Source organism: Aspergillus oryzae, chromosome 3 (assembly GCF_000184455.2).
Source record: "Aspergillus oryzae RIB40 DNA, chromosome 3".
Taxonomy (NCBI): Eukaryota; Fungi; Ascomycota; class Eurotiomycetes; order Eurotiales; family Aspergillaceae; genus Aspergillus; species Aspergillus oryzae.
The window spans coordinates 3,641,191-3,659,289 of NC_036437.1; the positions used below are offsets into that span (position 1 = coordinate 3,641,191).

At 48.0% G+C, this 18,099-nt stretch overlaps 4 protein-coding genes across 4 annotated transcripts; 3 read left to right on the forward strand and 1 right to left on the reverse strand.

Moving 5' to 3' along the window:
* Positions 1-402: 402 nt before the first annotated feature.
* On the forward strand, positions 403-1,943 carry AO090026000526 (UDP-N-acetylglucosamine--dolichyl-phosphate N-acetylglucosaminephosphotransferase; the record flags this gene model as incomplete). Its single annotated transcript, XM_001821912.3, has 3 exons — positions 403-638; positions 726-906; positions 963-1,943. 3 exons carry the CDS (start codon positions 403-405, stop codon positions 1,941-1,943), a joined length of 1,398 nt encoding a protein of 465 aa, XP_001821964.3.
* Positions 1,944-3,822: 1,879 nt separating this feature from the next.
* AO090026000525 (uncharacterized protein) lies at positions 3,823-4,713 on the forward strand (the record flags this gene model as incomplete). The annotated part of the gene is made up of 1 exon (XM_001821911.3): positions 3,823-4,713. One exon carries the CDS (start codon positions 3,823-3,825, stop codon positions 4,711-4,713), a length of 891 nt encoding a protein of 296 aa, XP_001821963.3.
* A 720-nt stretch (positions 4,714-5,433) lies between these two features.
* luA (3-isopropylmalate dehydratase LEU1) lies at positions 5,434-7,964 on the forward strand (the record flags this gene model as incomplete). Its single annotated transcript, XM_001821910.3, has 4 exons — positions 5,434-5,533; positions 5,597-5,628; positions 5,717-5,791; positions 5,862-7,964. The coding sequence occupies 4 exons, from the start codon at positions 5,434-5,436 to the stop codon at positions 7,962-7,964; spliced, it is 2,310 nt and encodes a 769-aa protein (XP_001821962.1).
* Positions 7,965-8,843: 879 nt separating this feature from the next.
* On the reverse strand, positions 8,844-16,331 carry ags2 (alpha-1,3-glucan synthase Ags2; the record flags this gene model as incomplete). Its single annotated transcript, XM_001821909.1, has 6 exons — positions 8,844-8,892; positions 8,954-9,464; positions 9,523-9,728; positions 9,780-15,674; positions 15,730-15,905; positions 15,978-16,331. The coding sequence occupies 6 exons, from the start codon at positions 16,329-16,331 to the stop codon at positions 8,844-8,846; spliced, it is 7,191 nt and encodes a 2,396-aa protein (XP_001821961.1).
* Positions 16,332-18,099: the final 1,768 nt, after the last annotated feature.

Below are 18,099 nucleotides of genomic sequence, written 5' to 3' on the forward strand. Positions count from 1 at the left end.
GATCACCAATCAGAATTTCAGCGCCAGTCACCACACTGAGGGCAATAAACGCGCGTAACTAAGGGCCGATAGTTGCGTATGTGCCAAAAGAATGACGACGCTTTCACCTATGTATGGGACCAAACGAGCCTTGCATGTGAAGCAGCAAGCGGGTCAATAAGGTCAAATTACGTAAGCCACGCGACGGCTCCATCCCGTTCAGGCAAAGTTGCGGATGATCTTTGACTTTGACCTACCGCCAGAGATAAGCGGTCAAATTTATTTGGCAGAATGATGCTCATTATCGCCTTGAAGCCAGATTGCTTCTACAAGTGGTTCTCTCTATAGTTCCTTAGACTCTGTCTCAGTAGAGAGGAAGGCCTCCACCACTAGGGGAGCTATGCTGCAATTCTGTCATCTATGATGAATTCGAGCTCTCTTTCTCGCAAGGAGACCTGGCGTCTCTTGATGCTAGTGGGTATCTGCGCCGGCATCCTTCTCAACACTTTCCAGGATGAAGGCGCGCCTTTGGTAGCATCCATTGCCTTTACTGGGATTGTGTTTGCAGTTGCATACAGCCTAATCAAATGGCTGGGGCCGGTTTTCATGAAGGCAGGGTTAAAGGGAAGAGATATGGCGAAACCAAAGAGACCTGAAATGTATGTATGAACTTGACAATTGTTGCTATAATCGACTACGAAGCGCAATTACTAGATGATTTTGAAACTAACTGTCCCCTGTGCTAGCCCAGAGACAATGGGCGCAGTTTGCGCAGTCGTGTATCTTCTGGCGCTTATCTTCTTTATTCCCTTTGCTTTTTACAAAGATATCGTGGCAGCCACTTCAGGTGGAGGTAACCGAGATGTCGTTCTTGAAGTTCATCACGTTGAAACTGGTCGGATGCTCCACCGATTTCCTCACGGAAGGGTCTGTGATCCTCCAACTGCTTTCGGGTTTAATCAGTATATTGACAAAGCCTGTAGCTTGCATCTTACCTCTCTGGACTCCTTTCCCTGCAATGTATTGTCATCTTGGGATTGGGTGATGACCTTCTTGACATTCGATGGAGACACAAAGTTCTCATACCAGCTTTTGGAGCAATTCCAATGCTTATAGTTTACTTTGTGGACTTTGGTGTCACACAGGTTGTCGTTCCGGTGCCCTTGCAGCCCTACTTGGGCGCATTTGTCGACCTCGGATGGCTGTATTACGTATACATGGCTGCGGTGGCTATCTTCTGCCCCAACTCCATCAACATGTTGGCAGGGATTAATGGAGTTGAGGTAGCTCAATCTCTGGTGATCGCAATCTTGCTCATAGCAAATGATGCGCTGTATCTTGCGCCGATCACGCCGTATCCCCACCCCGCCACTGATTCGCATCTCTTCTCCCTTTATTTCTTGCTTCCGTTTGTTGGAGTGTCGCTGGCCCTGTTGTTGCACAACTGGTACCCCTCCAAAGTGTTTGTCGGGGATACCTACTGTTATTTCGCGGGGATGGTATTCGCCGTCGTTGGTATTCTGGGGCATTTCAGTAAGACGTTACTTCTGCTTTTCATACCGCAGATATTCAATTTCCTGTATTCGACCCCGCAACTTTTCAAGTTGATTCCTTGTCCTCGGCACAGATTACCCAAGTTCAATGCTTTGACTGGACAGCTTGACGCTTCCGTAACGGAGTGGACAGTACCACCTTCGCCACTAATCGCCGCTGGCCTGGAGCTCCTTCATCAGCTGCGATTGGTGCGTGTTACGAAGAATGATCATGGTCAAATTGTGGAGTCGACTAACTTGACGATACTCAATCTGTGGCTGGTGTGGATGGGCCCAATGAAAGAGAATCGGCTGGCTTGGAATATGGTCGCAGTTCAAGTCGTTTGTGGACTTTTTGGTTTATTTGTGCGGCATCGACTAGCATTGCTAGTATTCCGGGAAGATAACCGGGCATCTTGGTACCAATTATAGATTTAAAGATCGATAGAAATCAACTAGAAACAGTTTTGATTGATATACTTTGTATTCCGTCAGAAAACCCTGCGCGTAGATCAATTAGGATTGGCTTATGCAGGCTTTCAGGAAACCAATGTTGAGTAGGCGAAACAAGACTCCTTCGTTAGAACAGAGTAAAGCCCGAGCTATCGATACAGAATAGAGCCGAGAATGGACCCATTACCAATCGTCAGTGAATCTACAGGCAAGGCGCTTAACGATATCTCCACTATTCTTCATCAGAACTCCACACCTCACGACCTCATGCTGGTCAGCCTCATAATAACAGAGTTATTCCTCCCCTCCTCAGAGCTGACTTGGCATGTCCATCTATTGACTATAGGTGAGGAGGGAGCGTCTACAAGAGCTTTATATTCTCTGCCTCATTTCTTAAATTTACTACCTTTTGATTTTGGTAGGTTAAAGAAGTGGTAGTTCGGAGTGAGAGATCATATGTATAAGGATTCTCAGAATTGGTTAAAATTATATCAAAAAATACTAATTTTAAATAGAATAACATATACTATCTGTACTATAAGCTCGATGCTTGGGAAACGTGGGACTAGAATCAGAGCCAAGGTATAGTAACATACTGTAGTGAAAGGGTTTATTCTGCTATGTCAACTCGAACAAAGATAGGTGTGAATTTAGGCAGCACTGGGAGTCTTCTCAATCTTGTAGTATTCTTAATAAGGTAGAAGGTGGCTTTACCGAGCTCCCCTTTGCTTTCTTTTCAGAAGCGGGTGTTTCCTGTAATCCTATAGTCTCTTGTATTTTTCATGGGCAAACTAGTGGTCTATTAAGCTTGACAAGGTAAGTTACTAGTAGTATAGCCACGCTTCCGTGCCCTTAGTCTCGATGTCTATATCTTTGACTTCAGCAAAGTGGGCAATTTACCTCAGAGCGGCGCTGATTCAACGCCTCAGCTCTTAACTACTTGAGATAGGTAAGTTCAATGTTTTTAGGGGATTAGTTTCACCATTCTCCGCATCCAGTTAAGATTCTGGGTGGAAAAGCTTCCCGATAGAATATCATGTAACTGGTCCCCTGCTGTCCCGTGGGTATACTGTACCGCCTGATTTCCAACTGAGATCCAAGATTGTGTATTCAACCCTTTCCGAAGGATCCAACTTTCATGATGACCAATTTCGGAACAAACAGTTCGGTATTGCGACAAAGTTTACGTAACTCCGAGTTGCCAATGTTGGGGATATGATGCACAACAGTCATCTTATTGCCCGGAGATAAACGGGCTATTCAGCGGCCAGCCCCACCGGACCCCGGAGTTAAGGTATATACTAACCCATCCCTGTCGCCGATCCCGCTTATTCAACCTGTCATCCATCCGCATTAGCGTTTCTTCACCCCATGGAAAGGTCAACTCAAACACCTATTCAATTGCGGTTATGATGTAGCTTTATTTCATAACTCCGTCGGCTTATTCTGCAGCATCTAAGAGTGGGTCCACCATGGGAGTTATAAATACTGACCGCAACCGGCACTGAGGTGTATGGTTCTTGGGTACGTTACTTAGTATCAATTTCTCATCTAAAGCTTTATTCTATACACTCTTAAGAGTCTCTATTTCAACATGTCCGAGATATTCGCACCTGCCCCAGAGCCCTCGACTGAGCTGGGTCGCTACCGCGTCCTCTCTTCGACTGCCGGCATCCGCGTTTCGCCACTGCAACTGGGTGCTATGTCTATTGGGGATTCATGGTCTCACTTTATGGGATCTATGGACAAGGAATCTTCTTTCAAACTGCTGGATGCCTTTGTCGAAGCTGGAGGCAATTTTATCGACACTGCCAACAACTACCAAAATGAGCAATCAGAAGCCTGGATAGGCGAATGGATGACTTCCCGGAAGAATCGTGATCAACTTGTCATTGCGACCAAGTTTACTACGGACTACAAGTCTCATGCACTAGGAAAGGGAAACGCACCTAACCACTGCGGTGACCACCGCCGCAGTCTACACATGAGCGTGCGCGACTCTCTGCGTAAGCTCCAAACTGACTGGATCGATATTCTGTACCTTCACTGGTGGGATCATACCACCTCTATCGAGGAAATCATGGACAGCCTTCACATTTTGGTGGAACAGGGCAAAGTGCTCTACCTAGGAATCTCAGATTCCCCTGCGTGGGTTGTGAGTGCCGCCAACACCTATGCTCGAGCTCATGGCAAGACGCCCTTCAGTATCTACCAGGGCCGGTGGAATGTGATGCTTCGTGATTTCGAACGTGAGATTATCCCTATGGCGCGCCATTTTGGGATGGCCCTGGCACCTTGGGATGTCCTCGGCGGCGGCAAGTTCCAGACCAAGAAAGCATTAGAGGAGCGGAAGAAGAAGAATGAAGGATTGCGAAGCTTGACCGGCGCAGGCGAGCAGACCGAGGAGGAAGTTAAAATGAGCGAGGCACTGGCCAAGGTTGCCTCAGAGCATGGCATTGAGTCTGTAACAGCTGTTGCTCTGGCCTATGTCATGCACAAGACACCTAATGTCTTCCCCCTGGTTGGCGGCAGAAAGGTGGAACACTTACACGACAATATCCAGGCTTTGAAGATTAAGTTAACACCGGAGCAAATCGAATACCTCGAGAGTGTCCGGCCACTGGATGTCGGATTTCCTAATAACTTCATTGGACCCGACCCGAAGGTGACAGGCCGAGCGTCTGGATTGCTAGCAGCGAACGCACAGCTAGCCTTTGTGCCGGCATCCAAACCTATCACTCCGCCTTAAGGAGTTTCGTGATTTATACGGCGCCGGGGGGTCTTACTGAGATTTGAATGTGTATATAATAAACTGTACAAAGAAGAGAATTTATTACGTCATAGCACGTTCCAAGTTTAAATTATTGCTTCCACAAGGGAGTACCTCAAGATGCTCGTTTTATGATGAAGACACGTACTCCATGATCCTCATTATACAAATATATGGAGCGAGCTACTTCGTCGACTTTGTACTCGGGTCTGGCCATGTGACTCAACCATTGATAAGTACTACAGTACTCCGTATGCATCGGACCATAAGGAGCTTTCTCACACTAGTGACGCAGTGTAACAGCATGGTTAATCTAGCGGGTTTCTTGCCTCAAAATCAAGCAATCACATCCCCAACGTTAGTCAGGACCCGTGATCTCCGCCGTGGCTAAGCGCGCAGCCACCGGTGTCGGCCCCCCCGGGAACTGTGGGGGCGTCAATATCGTCCAATTGCCACCCGGATATTGGCCGCTGACCAGCCGAGATCGGGGATGCCCCTCGATGGTCGCGCTGCGACATCGCGGTCTTAAAGAGGGTTAAAATGTTCCCCAAGGTATCTCTGTACTCGTCCAGATTCCCCAGATATAATTTCTTCACAACCGTTGGCGAAGACGCAAACAGTTGAGTCTGTGTCTAGTCAGTTTGCTTGTTTCCATACCTCCCTCCTTTCCCTCTTTCATAACCCTCTCCTCTGCCCCTCATGCCTGCTGCCGATAAGAAACCCAGGACCTTGTACGACAAGGTCTTGGATGCGCACATTGTTAATGAGCAAGAAGATGGCACTCTCTTGCTGTATATCGGTATGTTATAGCCCTTCGTTCTGATTTTATCTCCAATTCATGTCAACTAACATTGTTCTGCAGATAGACATCTTGTCCACGAAGTGACTTCACCAGTAAGTAGCGCCACGCCACACGATTCGAGTCATCCTATCCATTGACTTGTTCCGGATGATACTTTCGCAAAGGTCTAACACTCCATAGCAAGCCTTTGAGGGCCTCAAGAATGCTGGTCGGAAAGTCCGCCGGCCTGACTGCACTCTTGTCACAGTTGATCACGTACGTCAACAATATTTTCCTATTATGATTTTTCACTGTCCCCATGAGATTGAAGCTAACCCATGAGCAGAACATCCCGACATCTACTCGCAAGAACTTCAAGAATGTCGAAGAATTCATCGAAGAGACCGACTCCCGTTTGCAATGTACCACACTGGAAGAGAACGTAAAGGACTTCGGGCTCACATATTTCGGCATGGGAGATAAGCGTCAGGGTATTGTTCATATCATTGGTCCAGAGCAGGGTTTCACTCTTCCTGGAACGACGGTCGTTTGTGGTGACAGCCATACCTCGACACACGGTGCCTTTGGTTCCCTCGCTTTCGGTATCGGTACAAGTGAAGTCGAACACGTCCTCGCCACCCAGACCCTTATCTCTCGCAGAAGCAAGAACATGCGTATCCAAGTCGATGGGGAGCTCCCCGCAGGTGTCACCAGTAAGGATGTTGTCCTCCACATCATTGGTGTTATCGGAACTGCTGGAGGTACTGGTGCCGTTATCGAATTCTGCGGCTCTGTTATTCGCGGCTTGAGCATGGAGGCTCGTATGTCGATGTGCAACATGTCTATTGAGGCTGGTGCTCGTGCTGGCATGATCGCACCCGACCAGATCACGTTCGACTACCTCAAGGGTCGTCCTCTCGCCCCGAAGTACGACAGTGCTGAGTGGAAGAAGGCTGTCAACTACTGGTCCAGTCTGGCTTCTGATGAAGACGCCGTCTACGACAAGACAATCGTGCTTGATGGCAAGGACATCATCCCAACCGTCTCTTGGGGTACTTCTCCTCAGGATGTTGTTCCTATCAATGGTGTTGTTCCAGGGCCGGATGATTTTGAGGATGAGAACCGCAAACTTGCCTGCAAGCGCGCACTTGAGTACATGGGTCTCGTGGCTGGTACTCCTATGAAGGAGGTCCAGATTGACAAGGTCTTCATCGGCTCTTGCACGAACGCTCGTATTGAAGATCTGCGGGCAGCTGCCAAGGTTGTTAGGGGTAAGAAGATCGCCCCTAATGTCAAGCGCGCGATGGTCGTCCCTGGTTCTGGTCTCGTGAAGGAACAGGCTGAAGCCGAAGGTCTCGACAAGATCTTCACTGATGCTGGCTTTGAGTGGAGAGAAGCTGGTTGCTCCATGTGCCTGGGTATGAACCCCGATATTCTCTCGCCCAAGGAGCGCTGTGCTAGTACTTCGAACCGTAATTTCGAAGGTCGCCAGGGTGCTCAGGGTCGTACCCACCTGATGTCCCCTGCCATGGCTGCGGCAGCTGGTATCGTCGGAAAGCTTGCGGATGTTCGTGAGCATGTTGTCACTAGCCCCGTTCTGGGTAAGGTGCAACCCAGGGTTGATGTCCAGCCAGAGGCGGAAGATGTCGACACTGAGGAAGAACTCGACCGCATCTTGGACCAGCCCGCAGACAACGAACCCCACACCAACACCTCTGGCGGCTCGAGCGCTGGCTTGCCCAAGTTCACCACCCTTAAGGGCATTGCCGCCCCCATGAACCGCTCCAACGTCGACACTGACGCCATCATTCCCAAGCAGTTCCTGAAGACCATCAAGCGTACTGGTCTCGGCAGCGCGCTCTTCTACGAACTGCGCTACAAGGATGGCCAGGAAGACCCCGAATTCATCCTGAACCAGGGTGTCTACCGCAACTCCAAGATCCTGGTTGTCACCGGCCCCAACTTCGGCTGCGGTAGCTCTCGTGAACACGCACCCTGGGCCCTCCTCGACTTCGGCATCAAGTGTGTCATCGCTCCCTCCTTCGCTGACATCTTCTTCAACAACACCTTCAAGAACGGCATGCTCCCCATCCCGATCTCCGACGAAGCTGCTCTGCAGAAGATCGCCGCGGAGGCCAGCGCAGGTCGCGAGATCGAAATCGACCTTGTCAACCAGGAAATCAAGGATGCCCAGGGCAACAAGCTTTCCGGATTCGATGTTGACGCTTTCCGCAAGCACTGCCTGGTCAATGGCCTGGACGACATCGGCCTCACTCTGCAGATGGAAGACAAGATCCGCGCATTCGAGACCAAGCGCACTCTCGAAACCCCCTGGCTCGATGGAAGTGGGTACCTGAAGCGTGGCAACCGTGGCGCTACCATGGTTCAGGCTGCCCCTGTCCCTAAGACTAACCGGGGAGATGTCAAGACCGAACCTTTGGAATGGTAAATAAAAAGTTCCAGTCTCGTTAGATTTTTCTCTTTCCTTTTACATTTCGGGTACGATACGACGTTTATGCAGCTATACTCTCTTGATTCTTGGTAATAGGTTATACTGGCGAAGGAATTATTACAACCACTTTGGGAATGGTCTCGGGCTAAGAATGATTATTTATACCTGATCAGCTAGATAACTAAAAGAAGCCTAGCTCTCACAACGAATACAATAACTATTTAATAAGTGCATCTGCAGTTCCTTGTCCAGAATTATGATTAACAATCCATCTCACATACTCTACCAACAAACACGCAGTCGAAATCAAGGGTTGATCAGAAAAACTCATAAAAATGTCCAAACAACAAGAACACAAAACTGACAACCCAACAACAGCATCATGGATATAAAGAGCGACAGAACAAAGCTCAATGAACAAGCGCATCATCAAAGCAAAAGAGCAAAAACTTTCAAACCATCCATGCGTTTGTATAAGGAACGTAACGACATCCGATTCATCATCAATAAATAACCCATTAAAGCATCATATATGCAGTGAGATCGTTTCTCCCCCCTCCACCGACGATGCGGGAGGGAGGTATGTAAAGTGAGAGTCTCCACATCGGACGTCAGACATAAAATGTTAATGTACAAGAAAAATCCTGGTTGCTTTTTCTGTGTTCCTCCTCTTGCTTCTATCGAGTCCCCCGCTTTCTGGCGCTGTGAGATTTTTTTTTTTTTTTTTGGTTTTTTGAGAGTCTATTGGTTGGTTTGGAGCCCGTGCCGTGCCGTGGCTCTATGCGTGTAGATGCCGGGTGCATATTATATTATATTGTTATATACGGAGAGTTTGGGGGCGGTTGAGGGTCGGGTATAGAGCGTATCAGGGTTGGCTTAGGGCTTGGTGAGTTGTTCTTTCCGGAAGAACAGAAGGAATCCGGCGCTGGGGCTTTGTTAGCATTTTGCTGCCTGTGAAATGGATTGTAGGGGGATCGATGACTTACCAGATCAAGAGCTGGAAGAATAAGGCGATCCAGAACCAAGCGTTTGCAACGGAACTGCCACCGGCAGTCACATCCGGCGAGATTGGTCCAGGACCGATGTTATTTGGAGCACATGCTCTGGCGACGATTGTCGCGATGGATCCCAGCACTTGAGATGCAAGCAGGGTGAAGGCTATATGTACTCGTGTGAGGGTCTGGAGAAGAATCATGCCGAAGCCGAGACCCTGTAAGGCATCAAGGATACCGAGCCAGAGCCATAGACTTCGTGATGCGAGTGCTCCGCTAACAGAACTGCCAGCCCAGGGAAGGAAGAGACCCATTCCGGAGACACCCCACCATATCTGGGCCCAACGTGGAGCTCCCAAACCGCATGCAAATACAGGTAGAATCCAGCTATGGCGCTTCGAGAGATATCCAAATAGGGTTAACACTGCTACCCAGATGACACCGAAGAAGACGACGACGAGGATGCCGACTTGCCAGGCTTCGGCATGGTTTGAGCTCCAAAGGACTGTATGAGGCACGATAAGTTAGTGGCTTCTTGGAGAGTATAGGTCTGATGTACTTACAGGCCCAGTTTCGTCCATAAGGTGCGCTGAGGAAGAAATTTTGCAAAATGACTACCACGAAGTTCCACAGGACGATCTTGCGCCGGAAGACAGACTTGTAGAATGATGGAACTTTTCCAGGTGACTGGCGGTAGTAATTGGGCAGGCCGAAGAAGATTATCAGACCAATGGCCCAGAGGAATGCAGCGATTGGCATGCAGATTGCGCTAGAAGAGGCCGTTAGCAATTGTAATCATAGTGATAAAGGTGAAACATACGTCATTTTCCAGGAGTTGACAATGCCGCCGTTGACGTTGGTAACTCCATTGGCGACAGCGCTAGAGATTGTCGTTCCCCAGTACCACAGTCCAATAACATATGCTTGCTGGGTTCCTTGGATGAGGCATGCCCGGAAAACCCAGTCTTTAACCTGAACACCGCTTTCATCGCCAAAATTGAGAGCGAAGAACAGTGATCCGCTTGAAGAAGCAGCAGCGTAAACACCGCTTCCCACATTCTGGATCCATCCACGAGCGGAGCCATTTGACTCAAAGTGTGCTAATCCAATGATGACAAACGATGCGCCGTATAAGAACCAAGGTATGGAAAGGACAAACACCGATTTGAAGAAGCGGAAGAAAAACCACCAGATGATTGAAGTGACAAGGTATACTGTCGCAATACCATAGAGCTTCTCAGCTGTCTGGCCGTTTTCACCGGCAAGCAAGGTAATTTGGTATGAGTTGGCCGCAATGATCTGACCGAGACCTAGGAAAAACGAATACACAGGCCAGCCAAAGATTCGAATTTGCATCCATTTCCTTAAGCCCGAGGGGGGAACATAGTCTCGTCCCAGAAGGAACTCATCCTTTTCTGCGCGTGGATCGCTGCCACTTTCGTTTGAACCCAGATCCTCGTGGGAGATTGAGCTCATAGGTGTGTTGTTTTCGCCCTTGGTTTGGAAAATCGAAGAAGCGGGAGATTGGTTGCGCCCCAATCTTGCGTCTCTGAACTTGTCAAACCACTTCTTTTCGCTCTTCATCAGATACTCCTCTATACAAAGCTGGGATTCAGAGTTAGATCCGTTGAGCTTTTCGAGTCTCTGATCAAACATTCGATAGTATTCGCCAGTACCGTCTGTGAAGAATGGATCAACTTTCTGCAGCTTATAGTCTTTCTTTTCGCCGACGACAGAATCAACAGAAAGAACGGATGCACTACTGAGTCGATTCCCAGGTTGAGCCCAAGGTGGCCTTCCGGATGTTATGCCTTCTTCAAAGTAAGAGTTGGGAGGAGATGCAAGCGACCTCGGAGCATTGCGTTGATGACGTCCTTCATCTGCTTGCTCCCTCGTAATCGTAACTTCTTCCTCTCCGCGGAAATAATCGTCATCACTGCTTTCTTCGGTCGCTGTACCACTCTCCTCGTTGGTCATCTGGCTTCTTCTTTTAAGCCGACGACCACGGAGATTAATATGTCCTGGTCCAGCCCTGAATCCAAGTGACAGTTGCCGACCAAGGCTTAACCTAGGTTCGTCATTACCTCCAGGGCTTGGGTCACGGCTGTACACAATTGTGTTGCGCTGTTGGGGCCCGTATGCACTGTCGCGATTGACGCTGAGATTCGTGTAACTGCCTTCCCGTGAGTGTGCGATTGGAGGCGTCTGCATTCCCGTTGGGGTCGTGGTACCAGTCGATGCAATCGTAGGTGTCATCATTCCACTTGGTGTTATTACTTCACTTGGTGTATTGTAACCAGAAGGCGAGAGAGGTCCACCGTTCGATTTTGCCTGTCCCTTGCTGTGAATCCGCATAGCAGTGGTCTGCAGAATTTCCAAATCTTCCACCCACTGAGCAACAGGAAAGCGTTGCTTTGCGGAGCGTGCACGCATCTTTGCACGAACTTGGGGCTTCGAGTTAAGCGCGCTTCCAATCGCAAGCTTGAATTGATGCAAGAGATGGGAAGTTGTTGTAGACTCAATATTATACCACCAACCAGGCATCTGGCCGAGACCACCAACACGAGCACCAATACCAAGAGCGCCCTTTCGACCAAATTCGACAGCAACAAGACCAAAAGGTTCATCACGAGATGGAATCAGGGCGAATTCGGCGCCAGAGAAGATATATGCTGGGAGTGCAGTAAACTCAGGCTTTGAGAAGACACGCCCAGGATATAACCTCATCATATGATCCAGCTTAAGAGCAGCAAATTTACCATAAAGATCAATGACTGGACCAACACAGATGAGTTGAACATTGGGACGTGCTTCCAGAACGGCAGGCATCACATCAGCAATAAGGTCCACGCCCTTCTGCATAGACCATCTTCCAACAAACACCAACAGGTCGGCATCAGGGTTTTGATCCAAGCCTGCCCATTCCTGCGCCTGCCGCTTAAGCTCTCCTCTGCTAGCCTCGTAGTTCGGGTCAACCCGAATCTCGCTGTCCTTTGGTAACTCCTTGTTCCATTCGCCAGTGTCTGAAGGGTCCGGGTTCGGTAGATTTCCAACCTTCTTCAGACCCCAAAAGATTGGGTACCGGGCATAAGAACGTTTACCGTACTTTCGAGAAACGCCCACTGCACCAAACCCTTGTTGATGCACGCGTAGGTAGCTTGCTCCAGCATGAAGCATGTTAAAAACTTCGCCAAATTGGACGTAGCGCTTTGCAGTGTCAAGATCAAGGTTGAAAACAGAACAGACTTCATCCCTCTCCTTCTGGGTGCGCATAGGCCACAGTCCTTGGAACTCGGCATTGTGGAGCGACAGACATACAGGGATGGTTTGAGGTAGAAGATAAAGAGGGGCAATGGATCCATGGTAGTCGTTAATATGATAAAGATCAATTGGGAAACGTCTGATTGCTTGTGCAATGCACTGGTTCCAAGCGGAATAGTAGATTGCGCTGTCCAAATCGTCCATTCGGGCGGGATAAGGCTCAGATTTGGTCTGTTGACGAAAAACAGGAGCATCTAAAAGGACATATTTAATATTATTCAGGACGTGATACTGCACCTTGACTTCGTAGGAATTTCCGAGCACTGTCACAAACATAGGCTCAGCTGGCTGATCTACCGGGTAGTCAACTCCACCCACGCATGGAACAACCCAAATTAGATCCTGCTGCCCAAGGTGTTTGCCCATCAACTGAGCCATAACACCTAGACCACCGATTTTAATCTTGATGGCCCAGTCCTCAATATCATATTCCATGGTGGCAATCAAGGTCGTCCGTCTTCGTGAAGCGACTGCTCCAAAAGCAGGTGTGCTTTGCAAGAATCCCGACTTATTGGCAAGGCGCATGAAAGGATTGATTGATCCCCCGCTTCCATCACGGCTCAGTTTCCTTCGGAATGCCAATGGAAGAATTGATTTCTTTTCGCTGACCCCCACTTGGTTGAACTTGACTTGGTAGAAGGATTTCACGAAGGCATAGACACAAGCGATGGCTGTGACAAGGGGAACAAACCAGAGGAGGAAGTACACAACCATTTGGATGGTCCTTGAACCCGTTGGCAGAAGATGAACACGCAGAGTTCCATCGTCAACACCAAGATTCCACGCCAAGTATGGAGATGGAGGGATATCCGTGATGTTTATTATCGTGGAACTAAGCGAAGAAGGAGGCATGCGATCCAAAACTCCGTCATCATCAACATCACCGAACACGTAGCTCTGGTCTGGTTGACCATCTGGATTCATTCCCCAAACATTGAACTGTCCTTGTGCTGGAAACTCAGCCATGAATCTGAACTTCCAAAGACCATCACTGTCTTGCCTCACAACGTTGTCCAAGCCCGCATCATATCCATATTGGTTGAATGGCCCGTTGAAGAAAAGATGGGGAAAGCGTCTTGGATGGTCATATCCAGAGTCGCCTTCCTGAGCGTAGTCACTGCTGCCGGTTAACTTATTCCAGTATTCGACTCGCACGTGCTTCCCTTGCCACTTTTGCTTGTCCGTTCCACTCCAGGGCAGTTCTTCAATAGTATCGTTCCCTCCGTGGTAGTCTTTCCAGTCAGAGAATGAGGAACCAAAGTTTGTTGAATAGCGGTATTTGTTTGCACCTGCTGCACGATGTTGGATGTAGAGCGTGCCATTGTCATACTGGTTTAACAAGGAGGTCGAGTAGTTCGCAGATGTGAACACCAACGGATTATCCCTTTGGCCCACTCGGATCAAGAAGTGATCAGTTGCCTGGGTAGAACTATGCCCATCCGAGCTAGTGGCATTTTTGACGGTCAAGCGATGGATACCGTTGTAAACGCCAGTCAACTTCGCTGTCCAGACCCAGGCGTTGGGAATTTGACCAGTCCACTTCGGATCATCACCCTTGGCATCTTTGCAGCTGACACTGTTATTACTGATAGAGGGAGTCTTGCCAGCTTCGGTACTGGATTCGAATGAAATGGATTTCGTAACCTGATCACAATCCATCTTGGTGGAAAAGTAAATGCTCACGTCAATATCTTCTGATTCGTCAGGTCCGACTTTAGACAGCTGCGGCACATCGTGACCAGGCTCGAACTGGGTGATCATGGGACGAGGCTTAACAAAGTTAGCCTTTGGAACGTAAGCCCTGAACTCGAAGGGCTTCAACTTCAAAGTATCCAGACAACCGTTTGTTGCATTGGTGCCGTTCAGATGAAGTGATTTGGGGCCATCTTTAAGCTCGTGTTCATCGTGTGGGTAGAAGAGATTAACAACAGTAGTTCCCGTAGTAAATGGGGAAATCAAGGCCGAATCGTTACTCCCACAATCAAAGCTATATTCCACGGTCTTGTTGTCATTTTGATAGACCAGCCAGACAGGTTCGTTGTTGCCGCTGTCACCAAAGTCTTGAATGTTGGAGACAAGATCACGCAGGACTGACCAGACGCCGACTTCCGTTGCCGTGCCATTCGAACCAGGATACTGAATCTCACGAGTCTGTTTTGACAACTTGACAACTGAGTATCCATCATTTAGTACAGGGAAGTCCTGTCGCATCTGGAACATATGTTTGATGATATTGTGGACTGGATGAGAGGGATCTCGATGATCATAAGCGACAGCTTCATCATGACATCCTTCCCTACCTGCACTGACAGGCCAGTTGTAGTATTGGGACGAACCAAGGGAATAACATCCGTGTGTTTTCCACGCAGTGGAGGGAGACATTGCTTGGCGGCCATAGATATAGTTATCCGCAGTAGAGTCTAGAATGTAGAAGGCTTGTTCTTCTCCCCACAGCAAAATTGGGATGCCCGGGAGATGCAAGGTTGTGATGAAGTGACCCAAAAGCTGTCTCTCGACTCCGAGCTCGATGGCAGGCCAACGGAAAACATCCTGGTTTGTAGTACCATACATATGCCGGGGGTCAAATTTGCCAGTGTTAGCATTGATCATATCGTTGCTCAATACCATAATATTCCAGGAGTCCGTCCAGTCCAACGGTGTGTCATAGCCCGCAGCCAGATTGCCATCCATACCTAGGAATCGAGTGAGGGTACGGTACACCGAATAATGGAAAGCTGCTGAATCTAGCGCTTGTAGACCGTCATCACGTAAGAAATACTGATGATCGGAGGTGTTCGTCAGGTTCATCGAAGCCAAGGAGGAGTCTGGGTATTGGTTGGGCTGTCTTCCACGTCCGAGGTAAATAGAACCAAAGTTATTTCCACCAGTAATTTCTCCAGGAAGGAAGAAGTTATCCTTGCCAACACTGCGAGCACACTCTCTATAAGCATGGGACATGTCTCCAAGAGCATCCACTGTGGCCTGCGTCGCTTTATCGTAGCGGAAGCCATCAATGTCAAGTGCCTTTATAATCATACACGAGTGCCGAATAAGTCTCTCTTTAACGCTAGGGTGCCATTCACGTAGACGATCCTGAACTGAAGCGAATTTGGCCAACTGGCGCTCCCAGTCTGGGTAGACACCGAAAGCTTCTCTGTCACCGTACTGGTCGAAATCACTGTTATAGCATCCAACCAGCTCATCTGTGACATCCTTATCGACCGGATAGCCAGTCTCGTTCCAGAATCGAGGGTATTCGCAAGTGTTGTTGTACTCATTGTCAAAACGGAAGTCGACATACTGACGGTCAGATTTCCACAATGCTTTGTGCTCCTTGACTGAGAAAGGCGTGGTAGTATTCAAATAACCTTCAAATCCAATCAAATCGCCCATGCTGGTTTCATGTCAGCTCTGGGATATAACGACTTAGGTGAGGGGCAGCATCTTACGTTGCGATAGTATTGTCAAAGAGGACATACATGCCCCGCTTATGAATCTCGGTGATCGCGTCTCTCCAGGTTTGAATTGTACCATAATGCTGATCAAGCAGGGTAGTATCCAAAATCGAGTAACCGTCTGAGCCCCATGGTTGATTCATCAAGATAGTACCAGCCAAATAGATCCCCTGTAGAGGTCAGTCAGCCATATGCGGTAAACACCAATAGCAAGAAACAACACGGAGATCATTGCTACCAACCTTTATGCCCATACCTTGTAGGTAGTCTAGTGTATCGACCAAGCCAGCTGCATCACCACCGTGACGCATTTGGTTTGAATTAAGATCATGTTCAAAGAGTGACCCGTTGATGTTATCGTTAGTAGGATCGCCATTGACAAACCGGTCAATGAACAGGGTATAGAAGGGGAATCGCCAGCTTTTTGGAGAGGGATTATACTCATGGCCCTTCCATTCTGCGTGAGTATATTCAGCCGGATTGGTAGTATCCTTGTTCACATTCAAGTTATAATCGACTAGGGACTCATCATAGGGCCAGCCTGCTGCTGTTGCTGCGAGCAACGCAAGCAACGGGCCAGTGAATCCCCACTTCATTGCCAACGGCCACTAAGTTGAACCGCTCACCAACCACTTCTTCAAACAGCCGGCATGTGCTTAAAGAAGACTGACGATAGCTAGAAAGAAAGGCGAGTAATAAAGGGGCTCCTGAAGGGGGGTGTTGACTGACAAACTTCTTCCAAATGAAATGTCGCCCCTCCCTTCCTTCTTTATGTGTCTTGACAATCGGAAGGATGATCCCTCGAGAGGATTCTGATAGGTATTATTACCGGGGAGGGAAAGGAAGAGGCCGGAGGAATATCAGTGGCGGCAGTGAAATAGCAAAGAAAAAGAGACAGAAGGGAAAACAGAAGATAAGAGGAAGAAGAAAAGAATATATGCGAAGACTTTTGTCCGAAGTCTTGCAGGATCGAGGCAGAGTAAAAGATTGGGACCGAGCAACATTAACTCTGTTATACAGATAGGCCGATGGGTCAACGACGACTGATATCAGCTCGAACAAGAAAATCAACCGATGATCTTTCATAACGAGCTCACGATGCTCCAGCTCAGACAAAGCTAAAAAAGATAAATAAAAATGAAAATAAAAATAAAATAAGAGCCAGGCATGTCGTTCGCCGGCCCGCGAGATAGATAGACAGACAGGCATATGGAAACACCTGTGCGTACGCAGTGGAGATTGAGGTCTCCATTCAAAATCAGCCACACTTAGTATCCGTGTTCGCTCAGGCCTCAATCATTCGCTGACCGAGAGTAGTAACTTAGTAAAGCCACTGCCCTCAATGGAAGTTTGGGAGAGGCGAACGGCTGTACCGAGGATGGCCATACTATGCAACTACTGTACAACTGCGCATGATGTACGTCCTACTGTACCTCTAACGCAATACTATTTACAGTATGAGTGGATCCAGTGGGTCCGGGTTAATTCCTTGTCATTTTGGTCGGTTACCACTAGTGGCATGGGGTCTGGGTCGATCCTAACCAAGTCTTTTCCCATCTATCTGATATATCAAAAGGTTCACGTTTGATGGTATCAGTCAGTGTCCGCTTTCTAGAATTCTAAATTACCTGAGATATAATGCTTACCGACACTCTGCCTTTGCCCAAATACAATGGATCATGCAAGATTATATGCATAGTTCAAATAGTGCGATTGACAGCATATGCCGCTCATTACCCAGTCTAGCTCTTGGTAATACATAGATTCGGACGTGAGGTTGTATGCACAACCCACTTCTTAGCTGACTACCATATTCAGAATACAATGTACTAAAGCTAGGAATATCAATTAATTTGGCTTCTAATGAATTCTTATCTTTTTGGTGGTGTAATTTTTACATGAAGATTGCGACAAATGGTGATTGTATTTCTGAACGTCGGATTGGAATCCAAGTTCTATGCGGCGATATAGCAAAGATGGTCCACGAGGTACTCTCCGAAAGAAGAAAAGAAGAGACATGATAAAATACTTAGATACAAAATGGAGAGGTTGAAGAATAAAGAGAGAGAGAAAAAAAAAAAAAAGAAAAAGAAGAAAAAAAAAGAGCCGTAACGCCCTTATCGCATTGAACGTTGATATCTTTAGTATTCGAAACTTGTTGGCGCAACGGTTTACTAGTAAGGACACCCTTGTTTTCTCGATTATCATGGATATTATTTAGATTCATAACAGCGACTACATTAAGTTAAAGATAATTCTGCAGCACACTCAACCTGCTCTGAGCATTGAAACAGAGTGGTTATTCTGGTGCCAGCAATTGCGATTGGATCTTTTTCCCTTTTTTTAATAACAACAACTAGGTCT